This window comes from Suillus plorans (assembly GCF_016647745.1).
Source record: "Suillus plorans strain S12 chromosome Unknown HD556scaffold_68, whole genome shotgun sequence".
NCBI classification, from domain to species: Eukaryota; Fungi; Basidiomycota; class Agaricomycetes; order Boletales; family Suillaceae; genus Suillus; species Suillus plorans.
In genome coordinates, this window is record NW_024537452.1 from 1 (window position 1) to 22,474 (window position 22,474).

Genomic DNA, 22,474 nt, shown 5'->3' on the forward strand with positions numbered 1-22,474 from the left:
TTGTTGAGATATAGAAGGTCCTCCTCCCCACTCCTACCCCATATATCTTACTATGGTCACTTTTAGCTCAAAACCGATACTGTAAATAATGATCCTAGTGCTTTTAAGACGTAGAAATCGATTGGTGATGGTCCCAGGGTCTCTGGAGGTCGAGAATATTGAGTTTGGTCACAGGTATAAAAAAGTCAGTATTTCAACTTTATCTCCACATCCCAACCGCCGTTTTCTGTCATTCCGGGCTCATATTGATCCTTGGGAATCCCTCTAACATATGTACCAGCCAAGAAGAGAAAAAAGTTTTGAACTTTGTAACCTATTTCTGTTTTGACCATATAAATATCCATTGTCAACCTTGACCCAGCTAACGACAACATGCCTTATCCATATACAATTGATATAACTTCTTTGATCTCCCTCCAGGATGTCATGGACCAACATGGCCTTGGCCCCAACGGAGGAATCCTGATCTGTATGGAGTACCTATACATCAACTTCAATTGGCTCGATGCACGGCTGCAAGAGCTGGGATCTGATGGATATGTGCTATTTGACGTACCCGGTCAGGTCGAGCTTAGCATACATCACGAGGCGCTGAGATGCATAGTGCAACGATTGACGAAGATCGGGTTTATGGTACGTTCTATTATGTTGGTTCTGTTGTTAAACAACGCTAATTCATCTCTGTGAATGCGCACTATGCGACCGACACCGCGAAATATGAATATGTTTCCGTACTTCTCCTGTCCCTCCGGACTATGCTGCTCTTGGAACTGCCGCATGTCAATGTTTTGTCAAAGGTTGATTTGATAGCTCAATACGGAGACCTGGGTGCATATGGGTGACCATGCAACATACCAACATCACTTACCTTTCCGGTAGATTTCAATCTCAAATTTTACACGGATGTTCAGGATCTTTCCAATTTGGAGAACGCACTAAATATTTTCATCATCGTGGTACACTGTTCTCACCGAGGAACTGAAAGACTTGAGACTCAAGCGCCGAGCATCCATCCACTTAGTAGAACGTGATCTTATTACATAATCGATTAAAATTTGAGGTTGTTTGGCAAGACCTTTAGAAACAAACAGACCGGGGTGGAGAAATGCATGCCTTGAGACACGACATACTACTACTCCCCCCTAGTGGTATTGAATTCGCAACGACACTCAAACTAACGCCCTCAACTATCACTGGATCTTACAGCCAAGAAAAGCTGCCTCGCGTTCTTACCAATGTTGTTGTTTCAAGATCCAACCTTTTGCGCATTTTCGAAGTCTGGGAGCAACCTCCGCAAATATCAACTTATATGGAAAATGAGCGAGAGCAAAGGGCTCATATACGAAAAGGCACTGAAGCTATGAAAGGCGAAATGAGGGTGGAGAAGGGTGGGTTAATATGGGCTCCGTAAAGGTGAATACCTAGCCTGAAATTGGGGAGGGTAGCTTAGTTGCGTTACAGGCTACTGCAAAGAAAGATCCTTCAATGGTGTCACACTTTCACTTTGTGCGAGAGCATACTCTGCATGGCACTGTCACTGGCATGGAGACTCGGAGCGTGCGCATTATGTCAACTTATGACGACCAACTAGATCGTCTATCAGTGTCCTTCAAGGACGCCAAGGTATGATGGCATTTATTCTGCGTCTCATAGTGGTTCTTGATCGTAATTACAGATAGCTCTTGAGTAGTCGGACGCTGCACACGATCTTGTCACCGTTTCAATACATACGTATGAGCAAGCACCTCTGGCAGATAGTTGGTGTTTGTCTTCATCACTGTGCACATATCTGACCAGGTTTCACGTTTCATTGGATAGTCCCCTTTTCAGAATAGAATTGCGTGCAGACCCCTTGTCCCGATGTGCAGCACTATCTCTTCCAAAGGACGCATTGGCTACTCTTCCGTTCTTTTAGACCCAAGCAGAACTCGACGTAACGGAAGGAACAAAACCACACAATGTGTGCATTCTTCTGAATTCTCCCACTTCTGGCTCGATGCAAATTCGAATAACCAACAGGGACGTACCATACTCTGCAAGTTTCATGCTAGACCTCGTCAACGATGTCGGTGAGCACATTCGGAACATCATCGACTTTGTTTTCCTCCTGGATACAACAATCCAACGGTCGCGGTGCTTTGCCAATCTGAGCAGACGTGGGCTGGGTGCGTGGCATGCTTTGCTTAATTTTCACACAATGACGTGTTCTGTGTAGTCGTCTCAAGGAGTACCGTGACACTGCTTGCCTCTACATATTTACCTTGAATCTCATGAGCCGAAATTACCCCATTATCACGACTGTCGACGGTCTCCCTTACGACAGCGTCTCTCTCCTCCCCTGCGCAACTTCACTTGGAGGTGTCATCATCCTCACAAGTAATTCCATCATCAAGCAGCTTGCCGTGTGTCCCTTCTTGCTATTGGCTGGGCTACACGTGTCAGTGATATGCCAATGCTCCAGCAGACAAAGACCTTGGCCTGTATCTCAAAGGTAGTCGGCTCGTGTTTGTCGATGAAAAGACTTTCTTTGTTATTCAAAAGGATGGCATGATACACCCCATTGAGATTATCCTTGATGGGAGGACTGTATCTAAACTAGTGTTATTACCCGTTATTGCTCAGACAACCATACCAGCTGTCGCCAGACTACTAAATGACGACCTGCTTTTCGTAGGCAGCATGGATGGACCGTCAGTATTGATGAAGACCGCTAGAGAAGAGGTACCTCTCGAGCTTTCTGCGCAGCATACTGGCGTTCTCACCACTATGAATTTTTCTGATAGTATGAATTTAGACGATGACGATGGTTGGTTACATTGCCACGTGGTTTTGAAACTCTACTGATGCGTCACAGATTCATATGGCGATTCACAGACAGCCACACAGGTGGCAGTTGGAGCAGCATCAGGAGCCAGTGCCACGACAAAGACTCATTCCATCATTCACCTTTCATTGTGCGACTCATTACTTGCATATGGCCCAATCGCTGATATGACATTCTCTCTTGCTAAGAATGGAGTAAGTATATGACTTTAGATGGGTCAAACTCTGCTCAATATTTTTTTAGGAACATTTTGTTCCGGAACTTGTTGCTGCCACAGGAGTAGGTCATTTAGGCGGATTCACCCTTTTCCAGGCGAGTTGATATGATCTTACAGACTGCTACTTCAACTGACAATTCAGCACAGCGTGACCTTCCGACGCGCACTAAGCGGAAACTGCATGTACTTGGAGGGGCACGAGGAATCTGGTCTCTTCCCGTTCGCCAGTCCAAACGTGTCAGTGGTCTCTCTTATGAGAAGTCTATGGACTCATTTTCAGCTGAAATTGACGCGATAATTACTGGCACAGACGCTAATCCTACACCGGGTGTTTTGCGGGTAGGTAATTTTTTTTGGTACATTTTATTCGCTAAACCCTCGCAGATAGCAACCCGGACCGCAAAGACCGATGTCGCCATTCCGACTCGCATACCTGGGACAACGATAAGCGCAGCTCCATTCTTCCAGCGCACCACTCTATTGCATGTCATGACAAATGCTATCCGTGTGCTGGAGCTCAGTATGATATTCCTACAAACTTTTTGCATTGATGACTAATGAGGTGGAATCAAGACGGTAATGAAAGACAAGTTATCAAAGATATGGACGGCAGTCTACCTCGGGCAAGGATTAAATCATGCAATATTTGCGATCCCTTTGTACTTATCCTTCGAGAAGACGAGTTTATCAGTCTTTTTATTGGTGAAGCGGAGCGAGGAAAGATTCGACGCAAAGATATGTCTCCAATGGGTGACAAGGTATTTCTGATTTCGCTTACCTTGTTCCACACTATTTACTGCTTCAATGTAGACATCTCGCTATATTGCAGGCTGTTTTTTCACGGATACTATCGGTCTCTTTGATATAGAGGCGAGCGAGACTACCCCTGCAGTACATGCAGATAAGAATACGTCTACACTGCAGGCGGCCGCAACGGCTGGCAACAGATGTCGGTGGCTCATGGTCGTGCGACCACAAGGCGTCATAGAGGTTAGCCTCACATCGACCTTTTGGGATGAAGCTAGCTAATATCAATTTCTATAGATCTGGTCACTACCAAAGTTGACTATTGTATTCTCGACCACTGCTATCTCTCCGTTAGAGAATATATCGGTGATTCTTGCTCTCCTGCTGCATTGTCTTTACCACAAGACCCCCCCAGAAAGCCTCAGGATCTTGACATCGATCAAATTCTCGTTGCACCATTAGGCGAAATGGCTTTGGTTCCTCATCTGTTTGTAAGTAGTCTTGTGATTTATCTATTAAATTTTGCGACAGGTTTTCTCGCGTTCTAGAACTATAGCCATGTATGAAGCTTTGCCGGCACCTGCTCCCACCGAAAACAAAGCAGATCCTCCTTTACCTAACCCACAGACTGCATTTTTTTGGTCAAGTTTCACAAAGTCGTGTCGAAAACCTTTGAAATCCAGAGAGTTGAGGAAACGGAGGAAACAGTGCTTGCAGAGCATAAGAGAATCTCGCGAACATTTGTTCCATTTATGACTTCTCCAAACATGGAGTGTACCCTTGCCGGTGTTTTCTTCATGAGTGATAGGCCATGCAGGATCTCACACATACTCTAACGTTATATTCGAACATTCAGCTTAATTGATAGTGGCCACTTCCTCATTACAAGCTTGATTCGCTTCCTATGATGAAGACAGTTACATTATTTGGGAGCCTGACAGTTTGTGTCTCGGTCTCATGTCCTAGGTATCTTTATCTGACAAATACTGATTCCTATATACTACAAGTGATGACCATAGGTCGTTGGGTTTTATGCTGTACAGCCTGTATTAGCTCCAAAAGTGAAAACGATAACCTGAGAGCGTCAGAGCTGCACAGCAATTTGAGGTCACGTGCCACCTGCCATGCACTGCTGGCCACCGCCAGGTGCATCTTCACTATGACCAAACTGACGGACCTATGCTTCAACTTTGTTCTAGAATCCGATGCTCCATCACTGCAACGGTCATCTTAATTTTCTGCATTTCATTAATGGTTGAACTCTCTTGTGGCGCCCATGGGTGCCAACGGACATTGCAGGATCAGCGCGCTCTTACTTTGCACCGGAAAACTTGCGTAGAATATAAGAAAACAGTGGTCGCTGCCTCTCAGAAACGGAAAGATCGTGCACGCAACGCAATAGCCGTGAGGGCATTAAAAGACAAACTATCTGGCCCTCAAGTAAGTTCTACATTGCGCGGGACTTCAGATTTGATACTCACAAAGTAAATTTTAAGTGTTTCGTCGCCCCAGAAGGGGGTTCTGCAAGTGATACTGAGTCGCAGGAGCGGGCATCGCTTCCTGAATATCCAGCTGTTGAAGAGATCACTCCCTTGGGTTCTGCATCTGAGTCCCCTATGGATGTTGACCTAGATACTGGCACCACAGATGCTACGGACGCACCAGCAGGAAGCCAGGATCTTGATATGGTCATTGGTAAGCTTGGTGATTTTGTTTATTTCTTGTACCGAACGATTTCATGTCAGATAACTCAATTCCGGGTGAATCGTACGCTCTTCCCAGTGCCATGGACGTGAACTTGGATTGTATTGGTGAAAAATTAATCATTACACTTTCATATATGCTAATGTCTGAAATAGCTCGCTCTAAACCTCAAAGGTGCATCAGACTACCGAAGCGATATCGAGTCGCCGAACCTGTGGAACATGTTGTCCACGATATCGAAACCTCTACTCAGGATGCGACAGAAGATGACCACTCGGCGACACATGATATACCACCAGCTCGCAGTGTTGTTCGAAGGGTGATTCTGCTGGTCACAGAGTCCCTTCGCAATGTCATTGGAGCATTTGGTCTAACTCGTGATTATCTACAACGCCCATCTTATGAACCCGATGTCTTCGTCCCCTCACGTTTACTGGCCAAAAAATGCCTGACATTACAGCCGCCTAATTCAGTTCCTCCACCTCCACATCCCTTTCCAAACATGACCGTGTATCGGCTGCTCAACTGGATGTCCAGTGGAAGTACAAGAAAGTCCGAGGCGGAAGTTTCACGTCTGGTCCATGACGTGTTGCTCGCAAAGGATTTCAACACCACCGACCTGCAAGACTTCAGTATGAGGAAATCCCTGAGACTCCTCGACATTCCAGATCAAAATTCGTGGGACAGCGATGTACCCTCTGCAGCTGTGACGTTCCCGGAAGGTTGGGTGGAGGCGGATGTCATGATAAAAGTCCCAGGTCGGAAGGGTGACACTTCCGGTGGCCATCCGTTTAAAGTCCCAGGGCTTCACTATCGGCCGTTGGTCAGCACCATTCGCGAAGCATTTTCAGATGCTCAAGCGAAGGCATTTCATCTATGGCCATTTCGCCGTCTTTGGACTAACCCGAACGATGGGCGAACATATCGTCTTTATGATGAACTTTATACATCAGATGCCTGGATACAAGCCCACGACGACCTACAAAAGCAGCCCAAGGAGCCTGATTGTACTCTTGAGCGAGTAATTACTGGCTTGATGTTTTCCTCCGACGCAACACAACTTACCAACTTCGGAAATGCAACAGCATGGCCGTTATACTTATTTTTTGGCAATTTGTCAAAGTACGCTCGCGCAAAACCCAGCTCTGGAGCTTGTCACTTAATCGCTTTCCTACCGTCTGTAAGTGTTGTTTACGTTCATTGTTCAAAGCAATTTCACATCAAGGTGTAGCTTCCAGGTCGAATTAAAGACACTTTTCGAAATCTCGGGGTCTCTACGAAAAGTGGGATAGCCGCTCTCTACACACATTGCCGGAGAGAGCTCTTTCAGGCCTGTTGGGATATTCTTTTGGATGAAGACTTTCTCCATGCATACCGCCATGGTATTGTAATGAGATGCCCTGATGGCATACTTCGCCGCGTGTTTCCCCAAATATTTACATATTCTGCCGACTATCCAGAAAAGTGAGTGAGCTCAAAGACATCTGTCGCATGCTACTGTAACGAGACTATCAGGATTCTCATTGCGACCATGAAAGACATGGGGTCTTGTCTTTGTCCACGATGCCTGGTGACAAAATCAAAAGCTGATCGTGTTGGATTTATGAAAGACATGCGCGGGCGAATTGAAGATCTAAGAATTTACTGCTTGCGGAAGGTACAGGCTGCTCGGGACATGGTATACAAGTCTGGATATGCCGTTGATGGCGTTGCGGTAGAGAAAGTTCTCTCCAGTGAGTCATGGATTCCGACTATCGTAAGTATTTCGCTCGTCCTATTTACTTTGGCTGAGATATGACATGCAGAACGTCTTCGTGCAAAAGCTTGGCAGCCTCGGACTCGACCCATTTCGCATGCTGGTCGTCGATTTTATGCACGAGTGTGAATTAGGGACCTGGAAGAGTCTCTTTAGTCACTTGATCCGCCTCCTATATGCGCTCCCGAAAGGTGCCGAAGTTGTAATTACACTCAATCAAAGGTAAGACTTTGTCGTTTAAAACTTGTGGAAAGGCTCACCACACCACCAGGTTCAGGCATGTACCCACTTTTGGCCAAGGCGTCATCCGAAAATTCTCTGATGATACGGCGAGCATGAAGAGATTGGCTGCAAGGGACTTCGAAGATATCTTACAGGTCGTTGTTGTTTCTTTCCAGAGATCGTTGCTGATGTTGTTGCAGTGTGCTATGCCCGTTTTTGAGGGACTCCTGCCGACCCCGCACGACACAATAGTGCAGACGCTGCTATTCAGGTTTGCTGAATGGCACGCCTATGCAAAATTGCGGCTACATAGTGAATTAACTCTGGTTTCTATGTCACAAGCATTTACTTCGCTCACTAAGCAGCTACGAAAGTTCCGTCGTCAGATCTGCGATAACTATGATACTACTGAACTTCCAAAGGAAAAGGCTGCACGGCATCGACGCGAAGCACTTAAGGAACACCGAACTACTGACGCACCGCCATCCTCTCCAAAGAAGAAAATTTTCAACATGAAAACCTACAAGTTCCACGCTCTTGGAGATTACGTCCAGTCTATCAAGTTCTTTGGGACGACCGATTCTTTCACAACGCAGATAGTGGGTGCTGGTTAGTTATCAGTTTGAGCATCTAAATTTGATACGGATTGCAGAGTGAACTTGCTCATCGGGCCATCAAAGCACTGTACCCGTTCACCAACAAACAGAATACCGCCAAACAGCTTTCAAAACACGAACGACGACGACGACGACTTCGGAAGATGCAAGAGGCAGAGAAAGCCTCGTCTCTTGGCCCAGTCTGCGTTGAAAATATTCCACCTCCGGATCCCCGCCTTCATCACCAACTATCCCACCATCGCAATTCTCCTGTACACATACACAAACTACTGCAGGACAACAAAAACGATCCAGCATTTGAGGTGTGTTCTCATGAGTCTCCGTGCATTAGCTACTCAGCCACTTTCACAAGAAATTCATTCCAAAACTCAAGGACCATATATTACGTTGCTTGCACGCGCAAGATGGCCTCATTGAATTCTCAGGCGATGACCGAAATGAGGTTGTCATATGTGACAACGTTCTGTTCTCTGTCAATACACTACGCGTCAACTACACTTCATACGATCTACAATCCCAGCAAGATTTGATTAACCCTCGAAATCACGCTGATATCATGGTATTGTCAGGTGATTCTGAATCCCGCTCCAATCATCCGTATTGGTATGCTCGAGTACTGCGCATATTCCATGTTAACGTACTTGATTTACGATCGAGCGGAGCAAGCCCACAGAAAACTCAGATGGAGATATTGTTTGTCAGATGGTTCGATCCAGTGCGGCGGTACCGGTCAGGGATCAAGGCAGCTCGTCTTCCAAAAGTGGCTTTTGTACCCGAGACAGACGACTCTGCTTTCGGTTTCATCGATCCTGCATTAGTGGTTCGCGGGGTACACTTGATCCCGGCTTTTGCAGATGGATGCGTACGCCAGTCTGCACAACGGCAAAAATCAACTCAATGCACATGGATGGAGGACGACACATGGACTGCATACTATATCAACATGTGAGTCGTCGTCTCAATTTTTTAATTCATTCTCATTCAACATGCAGTTTTGTGGATCGTGATATGTTCATTCGGTTTACTGGTGCTGGTGTCGGACATGGTCCTTGGCAAGTGGATAGCCCAAGTGATGACGAATCTCGTGAGGAAGATGAACTAGCGGACGATAACGAGAGTGAGGAGGAGGAGAACGAGGAGAACGAGGAGAGCGAGGAGAACGAGAATGAGCAGGACGAGAACGAGGAGAGCGAGGAGAGCGAGGAGGAGAGTGAGGACATGAGCGAGGAGAGCGAAGAGGAGAGCGAGGACAATTGTATGGAAGATACAAGTCTCAGTGACTATGATATCGACGACGATGGTAATTTCTGATCTATACACTGTGCATCCACTTAGTCAGACTCGATCGCGTAGTCTGCAACTGCGCAACGAACTTTCGGGATAACCCTGCACTCCAGGATCAATCCAAGCTCATTCTGCGCACTTCGCTCGCACTCTCCGCAAACTATCACTCTTTCAATTTGCCGACAAATAAGACAGATGTTGGTTTCGAAGGAAACACCATCGTTATCCAACGTACGGAGGAAACGGACACAGTCTTCTTTTGCAAGCCACCTAGCAGCCGTACTGATTTTACAAACATTTGTCAGAAATATTTGCTCGATTAATGCTGCATTCTGATTGGTACCTTTCGCAAAAGCATGGTCCACCTGCGACATGGTGATCTCCCCTTGATAGTGAAATGAGAGTGTGCGGTCTCAATGTTCATATTCTAGAATGTCGATAAAATTTTACTCGTGTGATGTCAAGCTATCCAAATACATGTCTCAATAGATGAAAATATGTAATCCTCACCAAATATTTTTCAGCCATTGCTGAGACTAGCCAATGCTCTGGTCATATTACTTAATGTTTATGTTGTCAGCTAGTGCGTGGTTCAATTGTGACAAAATGACTTGCCCCTTGTAAGTCATAGATATAGAATGAGAGAAGTGCAGTCTAAGAGTTTGCGTTCTACAATGTAAAACATAATTTGCCGGAAGCGCCCTCAGCTTTACAATGCGGTGTCGAGCTATGTACACCCACGCCTTGATAGACGATGTTATGTAATCGACATCAGGTCATAGCGAGCTACCTTCTATTCAGTGATGCAGGTGGTGCTGACGGAGTACGAAGTATTGTAAAATCTGAGACCAAATTTGCCAGTGACGTGGATCTGGTGATAGGCTGCCGCGCCTCTCGTGGAATTTGACAGTGCTGATTGCCTTTTGACAACATCTGGAGGTATCAAGATATTAAGTGAATGATGCGCAGGAGAGGAATGAGTAGAATGATGATGGAAAGGATGCTCGCAAAGTGGAGGCTGCACGAGAGACATGATTCACGAGTTAGTGTTCAGAACTCCGACTTCATACACAGACCCTGAAATCGTTGCCGTCAATCAGTCTCTTGCACGTTTTGGTGGAGCTATGAAACCAGGAGCATACCTTGTGGATGCTTATTCAATCTTGCGCTTCGTCCCAGGATACCTGAGTCAGCTGGTGGACGCGGTGCGAAGACAGATACGGTTCGTTGTTTTGGTGTGATAACAAATTTCCTCACTCATCACTATCAATTTGACCTTCGAAGTTCGCGCGGAAGTCCAAGTCACTTCCGCACACCTAACGGAGTCTGGCACTAACCCAAAGCTTCAACGTTGGCTGCGAATGCATGGACTCCGTCCCGCATCTTTCGCATTATGTTTGATGCACGAATGCAAACCCTTGTTTTACTGATTCATTGTGCCCCAGTACCGCACGTGTCTTCAGCTTCCTGCCTCAAACCGGTCAGTTCTTTCTCCGGACTATGGGCATAACCAGCAGTACTTTACTCAACACAGCTGGTGACCAACGTACTCCAGCAAACAAGTCTCCGTGCGCCTGCAACCACAGTGAAATTGGCCCTGCCAGGTCACACGGTCACCTATCCTATCACTAGACTCTATTTCCTCGCCCCCGACTGTCTATTCGGTGCGTCGATCGAGCTGTGATTCGCGATTTGCTGTTAGAGACCGTTTGTTTGTAAGGTACCGTGACTATTTTGTACTTATAACAACAACACATCCCATCGATGACACTGATCTGTGCCAACACAGGATGGACCTGCACGGGAACAACGGGTTTCACTCTTACAAGATAGATGCCTACTGAAACACAATGCCATCGAGATGAGCCTTCTGGCGTGTTGCAGGTTGATTGTCTCCCATGTGCAATTTCCCCCGATGGTGTCGCACAAGTATTCAACATCTATCAATCACGAATCAGGATGTATCTGGCAGTACAATACATCACCATGACATCAAGTGCATGGTGCATTGAACATAGTGAGCTTTGCATCGGATTCGCTCTATGCTTACCATCTCTTTGTTCATCATTTTGATGTAATCATGATAGCCCAATGATTCAAGCGTACCAGGCGACGGATGAGGTGAGATATATTGGCACTCTGTCGCGGTTTCTTGTCTGGGTTCCGGAGAATGACCCTTGTTCCATAAGAGTACTCGGAGGGCTGTTACGCCTCGGGCTCAGCCAACGATGCCGAAGAGTTTGTACATACTTGTTTTGCGTACATCATACTTCGACCTGTGTTATGTTGATGACTACATGATTTCATAGGGAACTCCTCGATTTTTGAAAACTCGCAGCAAAAACACCCCAAACATCACGTTGGAAATGAGTTGCCGACATCATCAACAACTGGAACTTTAGTAGTGGCATGTGGAATACCAATTTGGACATCAAAATCTACTTTGATTACTGAGGGCTTCGTTTTGATTTCGCAGCGTTTCACCCAATCAAGGGTCTTGAGGCGGGATCAAACATCCATCTTCGTTATGCTGATTTTGGCGATACGAGGGCCGAACGGTGGTATATTTAGCAGAGACGCTGTTGTCATACACCACTGACATTCCCCACTCGCTCACCCATCCTTCGAACATGACCTACGTCTCAAATGATGCCAGTTGGTGGCCGACAATCAATTTGAATATTTTTTTCAGCTATTGGATGGGTTCGTCGCATCCGGATGTCTAGATCCAACGTTGACATGTAGTTTCGCAGTTGCAGCGGGCATCGTGGTGGTATACGATTGGGGTGAGCAGGACAGTGTTCGAAAATCGCTGATTTTCTTATGATATTTCCAGTCTTAACACTCGGACAAGAGGTACGTCGATGTTATTGCCGCAGCAGCCAACTCGCTAAGAATGGTATCATAGATTGAACTCATCTGGGTGAGTGACAAGAATCCGTATCAGAAGAAAACAAGAGCATGCAATGAATTCACGACAGAAACAACGCCGGTCTCTCATGACCATGTTGTATTTAATTGTTAGTACCTCATGTTGTGCTTTAGCGTGGTGGGCAACTTGTGCTGACTCCAAATGTTCTAGATACGCTATATTGGAATATTGTATTCTATGTATGTGTCGAGATCAACTTTTCACTGTGCTAATAGTTAATCTCTGACAACTAGTGTCAATGTTCTGAGTATGTTTCATTTGCGCTGTGTTACATTTTTCTGACCGGCGAGACACAGACACCATGCCATCGGTATCGCTAACAGATGCAGTAAGTATTCTGCAACCAAATCATTCCCATCTAATCAATACGCTCATATGTAGGGGTGAGTGAGATTCCAAGCATTGAACTGGGTTCAACATAATGACTCAATAGATGTAAGTCGGACTCTTTGATACCAGTGCGAGGGCGTTCACTAATTGGGAGTTTTAGGCACTATCACGTACCACGCACTGAATGGCACAAATGTGACCTTGACTGCCGTGTTGGGTAGTAAGTTACCCAGGTGCAATACCTCTGTGATATGGACCTGACTAGCACACGACGCAAGTCATCATGATTGCTCGGTTGCATGCCATGTATCAGGGATCTAGAACGATGCTTATGTTCCTTGTCGTCATCTTCCTCGCTGTAAACATAGCCTGCGGAGTAATGGCGGCAATAGGACTCAACGATACTGTACTGGGTAAGCCTTACTTGTTGACTTGAAGAACACGGCTCATTGGACAAACACCAGAGGAGTTCATAATCTCTGATATATATATATGTCATTATGTATATGAAGGGGAGGAGCAGCTTCTGTTTTCATTGATTTGGATGCTCAACACTGCTTGGGAGGTCCTCGCACTGTGTCTTTCAGTTTGGGTTGCTGTGAAACACTTCCGTGAGCTGCGACGACTTGGCCCATCGACAGGATCGACCATCGGGGACTGTTTCAGAGTGCTCATACAATCCCACGTTCTTTATTTTGCAAGGTGAGCTTGTAATGTGAACGCGGTTATATTTTTGAGCTCAAGTTCCGCACATGTTAGCTTTGTTGGTGTCTCTTGCCTCCAGTTTGCTGTTCTCTCTCCAGAAATCTCGGTGCGCTGACCTGTTGCTGATATCTGCATGTAACCACTGCTCATCATTTTTGTAGGCCTCAAATTCTATTGGAGCTCAGATACTCATTGGTACTCTTCAAATTTTATCAGTCGTGCAGATGTTTGTGCTGGGACCACGCCTCATCCTGAGCGTTCGAGAATACCATGCTAAACTCGTGGCACACTCCACCGCAGAAACTAGCATGAATTCGATTGTTCTCGAGGAGCATGTACATGTATCGACTAGCAGTACTGTGTAGGGAAATGCTTGCCCAGTGGTCTGCAGGGAGGACAACCTTGGTGGAGGATCCGTCGTGGTATTTATTTAACATATGGTGTTGTTGCTCGAAACATCCTTAGTAGATATAAAAGAATCCAACGTCCATTGAAATGCAGGTTATACAAGATATAATGACTATGTACACGATCATCAATCTACACCAAAAGCACCTCTAGTCTCATCAGGGTACTGTTTTACTTTACAGCCACCGCGGCCTGAGTCTCACAAACCTGGTCCTCACGCTTCCATCAAAGCCTGAGCTGCCTTTCTTGCATTAGCTTTCAGGCCCTCGACCTGTAACTCCATGTTGCGAATCTTTTCTCGTGCTGCGCGGAGCTCACTATTGAGCCGATCGACTTCAGCTTCTAACACAGTGGTCTTGCCCTACACATAGCTTAAGCGTCAAACTTCAAGATCGATACCAAGAGAACGTACTTCATCATCAACTTGCGTTGGCGGAGTGAGGATAACAGGAGACTCTGAGATAGTAGGCGAGGCGGGTCGAGGCACTGGTGCCGACTCGGATCTCAACAGGACTGGTGTCTGTGCTACATGTGTAGGCATGGTAACAGCTTTAGTGACAGGCGGAGGTGCACTGAACGCAGTAGGTGCGGGTACATGTGTCGGTGCAGGAGCAGGCGCCGAGGGCGTGAATGATGATTGTGCACCATTGAACACAGCACCATTCTCGAGACTAACGAGCTTTAATGGAGCAGTCTTTCCAGCAAAAAATTCGCTTGCTGAGAGAGAAGACTCTGACGAGGCCGCAGCTGGGTAAATGTCGGATTGGAATGAGTCCGCCTGGTGACACTGTCAGTGAAGCTATCGTAAGTCTTTCAAGAAATATTTACTTTGCGAGGCACGATGAAAGCGATAGGTTCCACGGATGAGCCTGACACCTTGTACGCACGGGCAATCTCGCAATCCGACACGTTGAGGGCACGACGAGGGAGGAAACAGATTCCCCGCTGGGGATCCGGAGATTTGTGTTCTGCTAGTGCGAATAGCGAGTCACTTTCGTATTCGTAATACCGGATATTTCCATCGCTGTTGGCTTTAGATTAACCACGAATAACAAACACATTCAATTCCACCTTACCCTTTGCCAGCTAGAAGTAATGATGTGAGAAAAGACAAGTCCTAAGCACATGCGAGGCGCTCACCCAGGAAAAGAATGCCATTGTCACTCCAGAAAGGCATGACGACACCAGCAGACTGATCGATAGTCATCGTCTTAACACTTCCAAGACCTCCAGCTTCCCAGATGGAGACTTGACGATCACTCATCTTGCTAAAACCAGTAGTCGCAATCTTGTCAAGATCGCCCATCCACACGACACGAGCGCCCTTGATACCACCATGTGCCTCAGTGATGCGAACAGCTTCGCCTCCAACGCGAGGATCAAATAGACGAAGTTTTTTGTCTCTGCAGGTCGTCGCCATGAGTGTACCGGTAGGATTGAAGGCGAGACACTGAATGGTATCGGTGTGTCCGGTGAGAACAGAACGTGGGCGATCAGTATCAGCAAGATCCCAAAGCTTAACTGTGTGTTCGCTGGAAGCACTGGCGAGGACGTTAGACGCGGTTGGGTGGAAGAGAACCTGGCCGATCTTGCGTGGTGATGCATCGATCCGGGCGACAGGGTCAAAGTCTTCCGGTACCCAATGATCCTGGCCCCAGTCTTCAAAAGCGGAAGACTCGACCTTCCAGATCATGACCTTTCCATCTTCACCGCCAGAGGCAACGATAGAGTCGTTATGTGGGGACCAATCGGTGTCGAGGACGGGGGCGGTGTGACTGCGCGCGAGGGGAATAACATCAGGAAGTTTGTGCGGGAAATTTGGGACAGCTGCAAAAGGGGAGGGGAGGGGAAGTATTGCAAATGCGCCACCTCCGGATGCATTCCAGTTAACGCTGATGTATCGCTGGGGTGGTATGTCAGAGAAGGACGGACGTGAAGAAGGAAAGTGGTCACCCCAGAGGCAGAGACAAGATTCGTATCCCATGCGCTACCGGAGACCTTCACATTGTCATATCCATGTTCTTTCTTTGCTGCCTGTCCGAAGACATGGCTGTGGGAGACGCGATCGTCGATCAGTCTCTCGGTGTGCTGCAATCTTGGGCATGTACTCACCGATACTTAGATGCACGAACAAATCGAGACATTGTCCGCAGTTATCTGCAAACGACGAATATTTGACAGATGAAGAGAACCCGTGTCCTATGCTGTAGCAACCTATGCCCCGCGGCTCTCGCCAATTAACAGTGTGTTTCGCACAGATGCTGGCAGTTACTACTAAGATTCAGAATCACCGAAGAGGGGTTTACGGCGTGCGAAAGTTATGCGGGAAGGGGGGTCGTACACTACCCCAGCTAGACCATTTATCCGCCCGAAAGGCTTATTATGTAAGTAAGGACGCCCTATTATGAATCGATTCAGGCATAACGGATCGGAACGCTTGTATATAGTGTCCTCCATATAAGTACGCCTCTTGATTTTGAGCGATATATACTACGTGAGGGTACGTATCAACTACGACATGAACACGGCATAGTAGGGTTTCACTGGGTTTGAACATTTCTCGACTAAGCTTCTATATATGGTAGAATCAAGTGTCTCCATACGATAATAATACTACGTGATGGTACGACGTTATCAACTACGGCGCAAACTCATTCGAACACGGTATAGTGGGGTTTCACTTTGTTTTTCACTTCTCGACTAAGCTTCTATATATAGTATAATCAAGTGACCTCCATATAAGTACGCCTCTTGAGCTTATACTACGTGAGGGTACGTATCTGATGTATCTACTAGCTATATATGTAACTAATGGTTTCACTCTGACTCACTCAATTGTTGAATCGTCAGTTTGCAGCAAGCCGTCGATAGTATAATAAGGTAACTCACATCATGCCTCGACCATAATCCCTTCCCATGCTCTTCACTCTAGGAATATCATGCATTATTGCCCTGCTTGTCGCTTTGCGTCTGACTCGCAGACATGTCTCCCCTTTCCCTCTGCTACCTGGTCCTCGTCCCTTACCATTTTTGGGTAACGCGCTGCAATTGGATACTAAACGTCCTTGGCTCACATATACTGCGTGGGAAAAGACATATGGTTAGTAGCTCTTTGCCAACCTCCTGGATTGAATTTCATGCCTGATCGTAGGAAAAATCTTCCGCACCCGTGTATTTGGGATCGACATGATCATTATAAACTCCGAAACCATCGCCCAGGAGTTGCTGGAAAAGCGTTCTGCAAATTACTCTAACCGTCCCGTTCTTCGCACCAACGAATTGTATGCATTACCGGCTTCCATTCAACTTGTTCTTCATCTACTGACGATGCAGAGCTGGAATAACTTTCAATACTGTAATGCTTCCGTATGGGGAAACTTTACGACGACATCGCAGGATATTCCATCAAGTCCTTAGGGCCGAAGTTTCAATCTCGTACCACGAGATATACTCTCGCCATGCAAATGAACTAGTCATCGATCTCTTAGGTGCCACTAGGGACTCACTGCAGCATCACACTGAAGCGTTCGTACCTAATTCAAGGATGCCGTTGTGGCGTATGGTTCAGTTGACGATCAATCCTTGTGACAGATACTCGGGATCCCTGATCATGACCGTGACATACGGACATCTCGCCAATAAAGGCTTATTATCTTCCCGTGCGCACGAAATGCTTGATATTATAACACAGGTTCTCTCTCCCGAAAAGGCTGTCATGTTCACAGCCTTTCCTTTCCGTGAGTGCCTCTGTCGACGACACGATCTTGAACATTCAGCATGAGGTTGCAGTCGAAAAGCTGCCGTCTTGGTGCTTTGGTGGAGCATTTGCCCTGATGGGACGTTGTAAAGAATTGTGTCAACAAGTTTTGAACGAGCCCTTTAACGAAGCGAAGGCACAGATAGTACGTTCGCGCAGACTTGTGGATGAAGGCTTCGCCTGATCTGTTTGCGTGAAGGCAGATGGTACTGCTTCGCGCTCATTAGTTGCTGACTTTCTCAGTCAAGCTCACGACGACGCTGACGAAGACATTATGAAGGCTGTTGCGTTGATGGGATATATGGGTAGGAATTTGTTTTTACCAAGACGGAGCTCATCTATTGACGAAAATACGGCATCTTACTAGGTGGCATGGAAACCGTGAGTTGCTACTTACTTGAAACATTTCTGATTCTTACTTTGATGTCTCGCAGACTGCATCCGTATTGCGGGCATTCCTGCTGGCCATGATGCTCAATCCTGACATCCAATCCCGTGCTCGTGCAGAAATTGACCAAGCTGTGGGGCATGACAGCATGCCGTGCCTTGATGACAGGGCGTCACTGCCATACCTTGATGCCATTCTCCGCGAGGTCCTAAGATGGCATCCTCCCACCCCCTTAGGTTAGTCGGTGGTAATATAGCTTTGTGTTTGCATGGCTGACCCCTTGCACAGGCATCGCACATCAGACATCAAATGACGATGTTTACGACGGGTACTTTATACCCAAAGGTTCGAAGTCGTACGCATCAAGGTTGTCGTTGACTGACATATAGTTCGATCAGGTGCAATGGTAATGGTTAATCAGTGGTATGTCCGGCTGGAGTGCATGTAATGGGTTGAGCTGAGCATTGCTCAGGGCACTGTCTCGAGATGAAGACATATTTCCCGATGCATCACGCTTCGATCCTAGCCGCCATCTGACCGTCGATGGGAAACTGAAGAACTCTGTCGTCAACCATTTTGCCTTTGGTCATGGCAGGTGAATATTCCAACCTTACTATCATCTTCAATCATCCACTGACCCTTGCAGGCGTATTTGTCCTGGTAGGCTGATTCATCGCTGATTTGGCAGTGTTATAACAAATGCCTTTGATAGGTCGTTGGTTTGCAGATAATGGTCTGTGGAGTGCAGCTGCTGCCATACTCGCCGTCTTGCGCATCGATCATGCCAAAGACTCGAACGGAGACAGGATTGAGGTGAAGCCAGAGTTCACCACTGGTGTAGTCACGTAAGTGACCCAGTATGTATCCAATAACCTGCAACTGACTCTGCCGAAGTCACCCTGAACCATTTCACTTCTCGTTTGAAGTCGTGAACGCAACGAGAGAAGCACACATCCGAGCGATGATGAATTCGAAGTAGACTTGGTTTGTACTCGAGGTGGTCTGACATATGATATGGTGTAAAGTGTACTGTATGGCACGGTTTTACGGTCTCTGCTTTTGTCTGTCTTTGATGAACAAGAAATTTGCTTTCGAACAAATTGACTCTTCATAAACTAGACCCGTTTCCAAAATCTCGTGAACCGGCGCAACCAAGCTGCATACCATTGATCGATTCACAGGCCCTTCCCGTTGGTCCGCCTCTATCGATGGATAGTAATCCATGCACTCGTACTACAGCATACATATATTGAGTCATTCACGATCTGAGTCGTTAAAAATCTACTATAAGTCTCATCCTCCAGTTACTTGTTTCTCGACTTCATAATTCTCACAAGTCTCGTCCCATGCAACAGCACTCCGATTCAGCTAGTACCAAATAACACAGGATGCACAAAGATAAGTAACAACGGTATCAAAAAGCATCCCAGTCCATTAATGGTAACAATAAGTTTGAGAGGTATACTACATATTTTTCCAAGATCAGAATGCCAAACGCGATAATCTGGTATCCCAAACCTTATGCCTGTGGAATGAACTTAAGCATGACCCACACGATAAGAGCGCTGAGGCCCAGCATAAGCAACATTGCGCCAACGACATAGGCGGCAAGCTCCCATGGAAAGAAGTCCTGAGGTAAGGGTGCGTTCCTTGGATCTGCGGCAAGACGCTCGGCTACCCTTTTCTCCTCTGCTCTGAAGACGGCTGTTCTCTTGTCTGCAGAGTCGTATGTCGACCCCCTTTCGCTGAGTATGACGAACGAGGGGAAATTTTGTTCATACCATTGTTCGATCTGAATAATGATGTTTGGTCATAGACTAACAATACCAGGGTGCGCATGAAGTACCTTGCAGCACATCACTGAAATTTTGAGGAAATTTGGATCATGCGGTTTTGCCTTGTGGTGAATCTTCCGTGCGTACTCCCGGAAGATTAGGGCAACTTCTCTGGTATTTGTTGACCGCATGATAAGCTGCGAAATATCATCAGCATACCTAAATGAATTATAGGTGAATATCACTTACTTCAGCAGCCTCCGCTTTTCGTATCTTAATGTTTCGCTGGAACATTTCTGGATTCATGAAGCAAAGCGCCAATGTGGCCATTGCCATGGAAACGGGGACTGCGCAGAACACGAACACGCTCTGGTTTTTTAGCAAGCGCAGGTAGTCCAAAGAGTCGCATGCGTGTCGCAGAGCATCAAGAACCATGCCGCTTTGTATCCATGTAGCATGCTCAACATCGCCCTTCTCGTACATATCTTTCATTTCGTTAAAGCCGTATTTAGCCCAAATTTCTCGAGGCCAAAAGAAACGTCTCTCCTCTACGTCTTCCCGGAAATCACGGATGATATTGGTCTTTTGGAGGAGAAGACCCATGGAGTTTGCTAGCTCAAGTTGATCGCAGAGGAAAGACGCTTCCTTGCCTGAGGCTGACCAAATGCGAGTAAGGCCTTCACCTACGAGGCCTGCGACGTAATGACAGTAGAGGTCGTAGTCCGCAATAGTCTCGAGGTAAACAGTGCCGTTGGTTGCGGCTTTATGTGCATAATCTGCCATGCCATTCTCCATTTTCTGACAAATGTCAAGAATGACAGTCTTGTATCTGCGGTAGGTGTTAGATAGAAGAGCGCGACTGAAGATATGGACGTACTCGGGTGCTAGTCTGTTGACTTCTTCTACGATAATGTGGTATTCGAGGAGCAGGTGTCGATCTTTCTCATCAGGGCCGTTCTCTGTAAAGTTCCAGCCAGGCGTTACTGTCAACTCGTGGAATTGTCGGAGTATTGGCTGCTTCTTCTCGTCGGGGATAGTCATGTCATCTTCAATCGTATCCAGGCCGCGCATGATGAGGTAGTACATGCAAATCTGGAAAGTCAAGGGTCATTCATGTAGATAGGTTGGAAGGAATGATTAGCTGATTAAAACTGAACAAAAAACACGGGCAGAGACCCATGCAAAGAAGAAACACAAAAGAGGCAAAGTCCTTACCGTTCTTGCAAGGTCGCCCTCAAGCTCCTTGATGACAGCTGCAAAACTTCTGCTTGTCAGGTCAAGAAATTCCCAGCAGCGGCGCATGGAGGTGCGATCCCAGCCTGACGTGGGGTGCTCTTGTTGAGCCGTGATGTCGCGTTTCGTCTCATGGTAAAGGTAGAACTGGACAAGAGTTCTGAACTCAAGAGGGTGTGTCAAGAGGAGACCTAGCATTGAGGTTAATTTTCCCATAGTTGCAGATGTCGGTTCGTTTGGAAGTAGTGGTGTTGAATAAAAAGAGAGCACTTGCCAGCTGTCGCTTCCCCACCTGATGTGAACGCGGTTGAACCACAAAAACGTCGCCTGGCGCTAATGAAATGAATTGCCCACACGGAAGTTTCCGGGCCGTGGGGTAAAGCACCTGCCTATGGTACTTGCTCATAATCTTCACTACTTATTAACAAGTCTAGTAGCATTGCATCTATAGAAACTAGCCAATTGAAACCTCTACGTTTCTCAAACTCCATCAATGCAAAGCGGGAGAGATGATTGGCGGAAGGACCGCAAGAAATGTAGAATCTCATGAATATGATACGTTCACATGGGAACATCTTACCTAGCTAGTACTATCATCATCAACATATAGCCTAAAATATATCACCAGCGTTCATCGGACTCCAGCCAACAAGTTATAGATCATGGACGATATAGCCCATCCTCCAGCTCGTCTGCAAGCCGCTTCATCAGTCCCAATCTCCTCCAGACACGCTCTTTCTCGCGTCAATAATTTTCTCGACGATTTTCAAGCTCGTAGTACACCCTCCAAGGGTAGTGATACTTCAATCACTGCCCAACTCCAGAAGCTGAGTAAAGCGCTTGAACAGGAGTGCATCCGACAATCAAAATGATCTTGTCACGAGGTGAGCTGATATTACCCATGGTATATGGTAACGCGGACAAAGCCACTGACCCATACATAGATTTGGGACCAGTGTATGGGAGATGGTCGAAAAGTGCCAACCTTAGCCTCACGTAGACTAGAAGGAGATGTTTGAAGCACACAGCGAGGCCATAGATCAAATTCAGTTTTTCATGCGTATAGCATGCATTCACGTCCCGCGCAGGTCCGACGTACCAAGGCCCAGTGGTACTTACATCAAGATCGCAAATACCGGTGATAAATCTGTCAGATTTGACACCTATACCTGACCATCGAACTAGAGCCCCCCTTTGTTACTGTCACGGGCTCCCTTCTTGGCGTACATTGGCCCTTGATATTCGCCAGCAAGAACTCACCGGTCCACTGATGAAGATGCACCAGTACGGTAGAACGACACGGCCCTCCTTGATATTTGTAAGTGTTCTCGTTGTTTCGCGCTTATCAATCGGTAGCACCTGTTGTACAAAGAACAATGAATGCATCACACTAATGACTTTTGTTTATCTTTCTCGGTATTCTTAGATGCTATGATAAAAATCAAGGCAAGCAGTATTTCTTGCAGTCTACTCGTTTCGTGTCTATAACGATATCTCAATCTACAGATTTCAAGCCTAATCATGGTGCGTGATCATCATTCTCTTGAGTCGCTCATTCACTTACGCCATAGATTA

The 22,474-nt window shown here is 46.6% G+C and overlaps 6 protein-coding genes across 6 annotated transcripts; 4 read left to right on the top strand and 2 right to left on the bottom strand.

The window, feature by feature from the left end:
* Nucleotides 1-10,451: 10,451 nt before the first annotated feature.
* Nucleotides 10,452-11,181, top strand: HD556DRAFT_1403209 (uncharacterized protein). Its single transcript, XM_041303873.1, has 4 exons — nt 10,452-10,593; nt 10,656-10,851; nt 10,906-11,091; nt 11,161-11,181. The coding sequence occupies exons 2-3, from the start codon at nt 10,765-10,767 to the stop codon at nt 11,053-11,055; spliced, it is 237 nt and encodes a 78-aa protein (XP_041155634.1). The 5' UTR covers nt 10,452-10,593; nt 10,656-10,764; the 3' UTR covers nt 11,056-11,091; nt 11,161-11,181.
* A 544-nt stretch (nt 11,182-11,725) lies between these two features.
* Nucleotides 11,726-13,994, top strand: HD556DRAFT_855893 (uncharacterized protein). Its single transcript, XM_041311844.1, has 13 exons — nt 11,726-12,074; nt 12,125-12,157; nt 12,208-12,227; nt 12,280-12,294; nt 12,353-12,391; nt 12,454-12,482; nt 12,537-12,550; nt 12,600-12,635; nt 12,794-12,853; nt 12,912-13,046; nt 13,098-13,335; nt 13,393-13,444; nt 13,500-13,994. The coding sequence occupies exons 1-13, from the start codon at nt 12,002-12,004 to the stop codon at nt 13,701-13,703; spliced, it is 948 nt and encodes a 315-aa protein (XP_041155635.1). The 5' UTR covers nt 11,726-12,001; the 3' UTR covers nt 13,704-13,994.
* Nucleotides 13,698-16,153, bottom strand: HD556DRAFT_1403250 (uncharacterized protein). Its single transcript, XM_041303874.1, has 7 exons — nt 15,859-16,153; nt 15,700-15,796; nt 14,887-15,649; nt 14,823-14,832; nt 14,575-14,770; nt 14,159-14,524; nt 13,698-14,107 (listed from the first exon to the last, which is right to left on the bottom strand). The coding sequence occupies exons 1-7, from the start codon at nt 15,888-15,890 to the stop codon at nt 13,961-13,963; spliced, it is 1,611 nt and encodes a 536-aa protein (XP_041155636.1). The 5' UTR covers nt 15,891-16,153; the 3' UTR covers nt 13,698-13,960.
* Nucleotides 16,154-16,662: 509 nt separating this feature from the next.
* Nucleotides 16,663-18,870, top strand: HD556DRAFT_1447815 (cytochrome P450; the record flags this gene model as incomplete). The annotated part of the gene is made up of 14 exons (XM_041307342.1): nt 16,663-16,846; nt 16,898-17,027; nt 17,080-17,271; nt 17,338-17,483; nt 17,536-17,648; nt 17,703-17,808; nt 17,871-17,884; nt 17,938-18,127; nt 18,180-18,236; nt 18,290-18,314; nt 18,364-18,486; nt 18,538-18,551; nt 18,604-18,736; nt 18,786-18,870. 14 exons carry the CDS (start codon nt 16,663-16,665, stop codon nt 18,868-18,870), a joined length of 1,512 nt encoding a protein of 503 aa, XP_041155637.1.
* Nucleotides 18,871-19,227: 357 nt separating this feature from the next.
* Nucleotides 19,228-21,245, bottom strand: HD556DRAFT_1403271 (squalene synthase). Its single transcript, XM_041303875.1, has 5 exons — nt 20,882-21,245; nt 20,544-20,758; nt 19,916-20,495; nt 19,738-19,863; nt 19,228-19,683 (listed from the first exon to the last, which is right to left on the bottom strand). The coding sequence occupies exons 1-5, from the start codon at nt 21,113-21,115 to the stop codon at nt 19,411-19,413; spliced, it is 1,428 nt and encodes a 475-aa protein (XP_041155638.1). The 5' UTR covers nt 21,116-21,245; the 3' UTR covers nt 19,228-19,410.
* A 73-nt stretch (nt 21,246-21,318) lies between these two features.
* HD556DRAFT_856225 (uncharacterized protein) lies at nt 21,319-22,132 on the top strand. Its single transcript, XM_041311845.1, has 2 exons — nt 21,319-21,783; nt 21,844-22,132. The coding sequence occupies exon 1, from the start codon at nt 21,562-21,564 to the stop codon at nt 21,769-21,771; it is 210 nt and encodes a 69-aa protein (XP_041155639.1). The 5' UTR covers nt 21,319-21,561; the 3' UTR covers nt 21,772-21,783; nt 21,844-22,132.
* Nucleotides 22,133-22,474: the final 342 nt, after the last annotated feature.

Bases quoted from the DNA above. Each gene is read 5' to 3' on its own strand.
- HD556DRAFT_1403209 (XM_041303873.1), top strand. From the start codon at position 10,765: ATGTTTGATGCACGAATGCAAACCCTTGTTTTACTGATTCATTGTGCC. The intron at 10,852-10,905 runs GTCAGTTCTTTC...TACTCAACACAG, and splicing joins CAGCTTCCTGCCTCAAACCG to CTGGTGACCAACGTACTCCA.
- HD556DRAFT_855893 (XM_041311844.1), top strand. From the start codon at position 12,002: ATGACCTACGTCTCAAATGATGCCAGTTGGTGGCCGACAATCAATTTG. The intron at 12,075-12,124 runs GTTCGTCGCATC...GTAGTTTCGCAG, and splicing joins TTTTTTCAGCTATTGGATGG to TTGCAGCGGGCATCGTGGTG. The intron at 13,047-13,097 runs GTAAGCCTTACT...GACAAACACCAG, and splicing joins ACTCAACGATACTGTACTGG to AGGAGTTCATAATCTCTGAT.
- HD556DRAFT_1403250 (XM_041303874.1), bottom strand. From the start codon at position 15,890: ATGTCTCGATTTGTTCGTGCATCTAAGTATCG. The intron at 15,650-15,699 runs GTGACCACTTTC...ATACCACCCCAG, and splicing joins ATCTTGTCTCTGCCTCTGGG to CGATACATCAGCGTTAACTG. The intron at 14,108-14,158 runs GTACGTTCTCTT...AGCTATGTGTAG, and splicing joins CAACGCAAGTTGATGATGAA to GGCAAGACCACTGTGTTAGA.
- HD556DRAFT_1403271 (XM_041303875.1), bottom strand. From the start codon at position 21,115: ATGGGAAAATTAACCTCAATGCTAGGTCTCCTCTTGACACACCCTCTT. The intron at 20,496-20,543 runs GTACGTCCATAT...CACCTACCGCAG, and splicing joins GTCAACAGACTAGCACCCGA to ATACAAGACTGTCATTCTTG. The intron at 19,684-19,737 runs GTACTTCATGCG...ATCATTATTCAG, and splicing joins TTTCAGTGATGTGCTGCAAG to ATCGAACAATGGTATGAACA.
- HD556DRAFT_856225 (XM_041311845.1), top strand. From the start codon at position 21,562: ATGGACGATATAGCCCATCCTCCAGCTCGTCTGCAAGCCGCTTCATCA.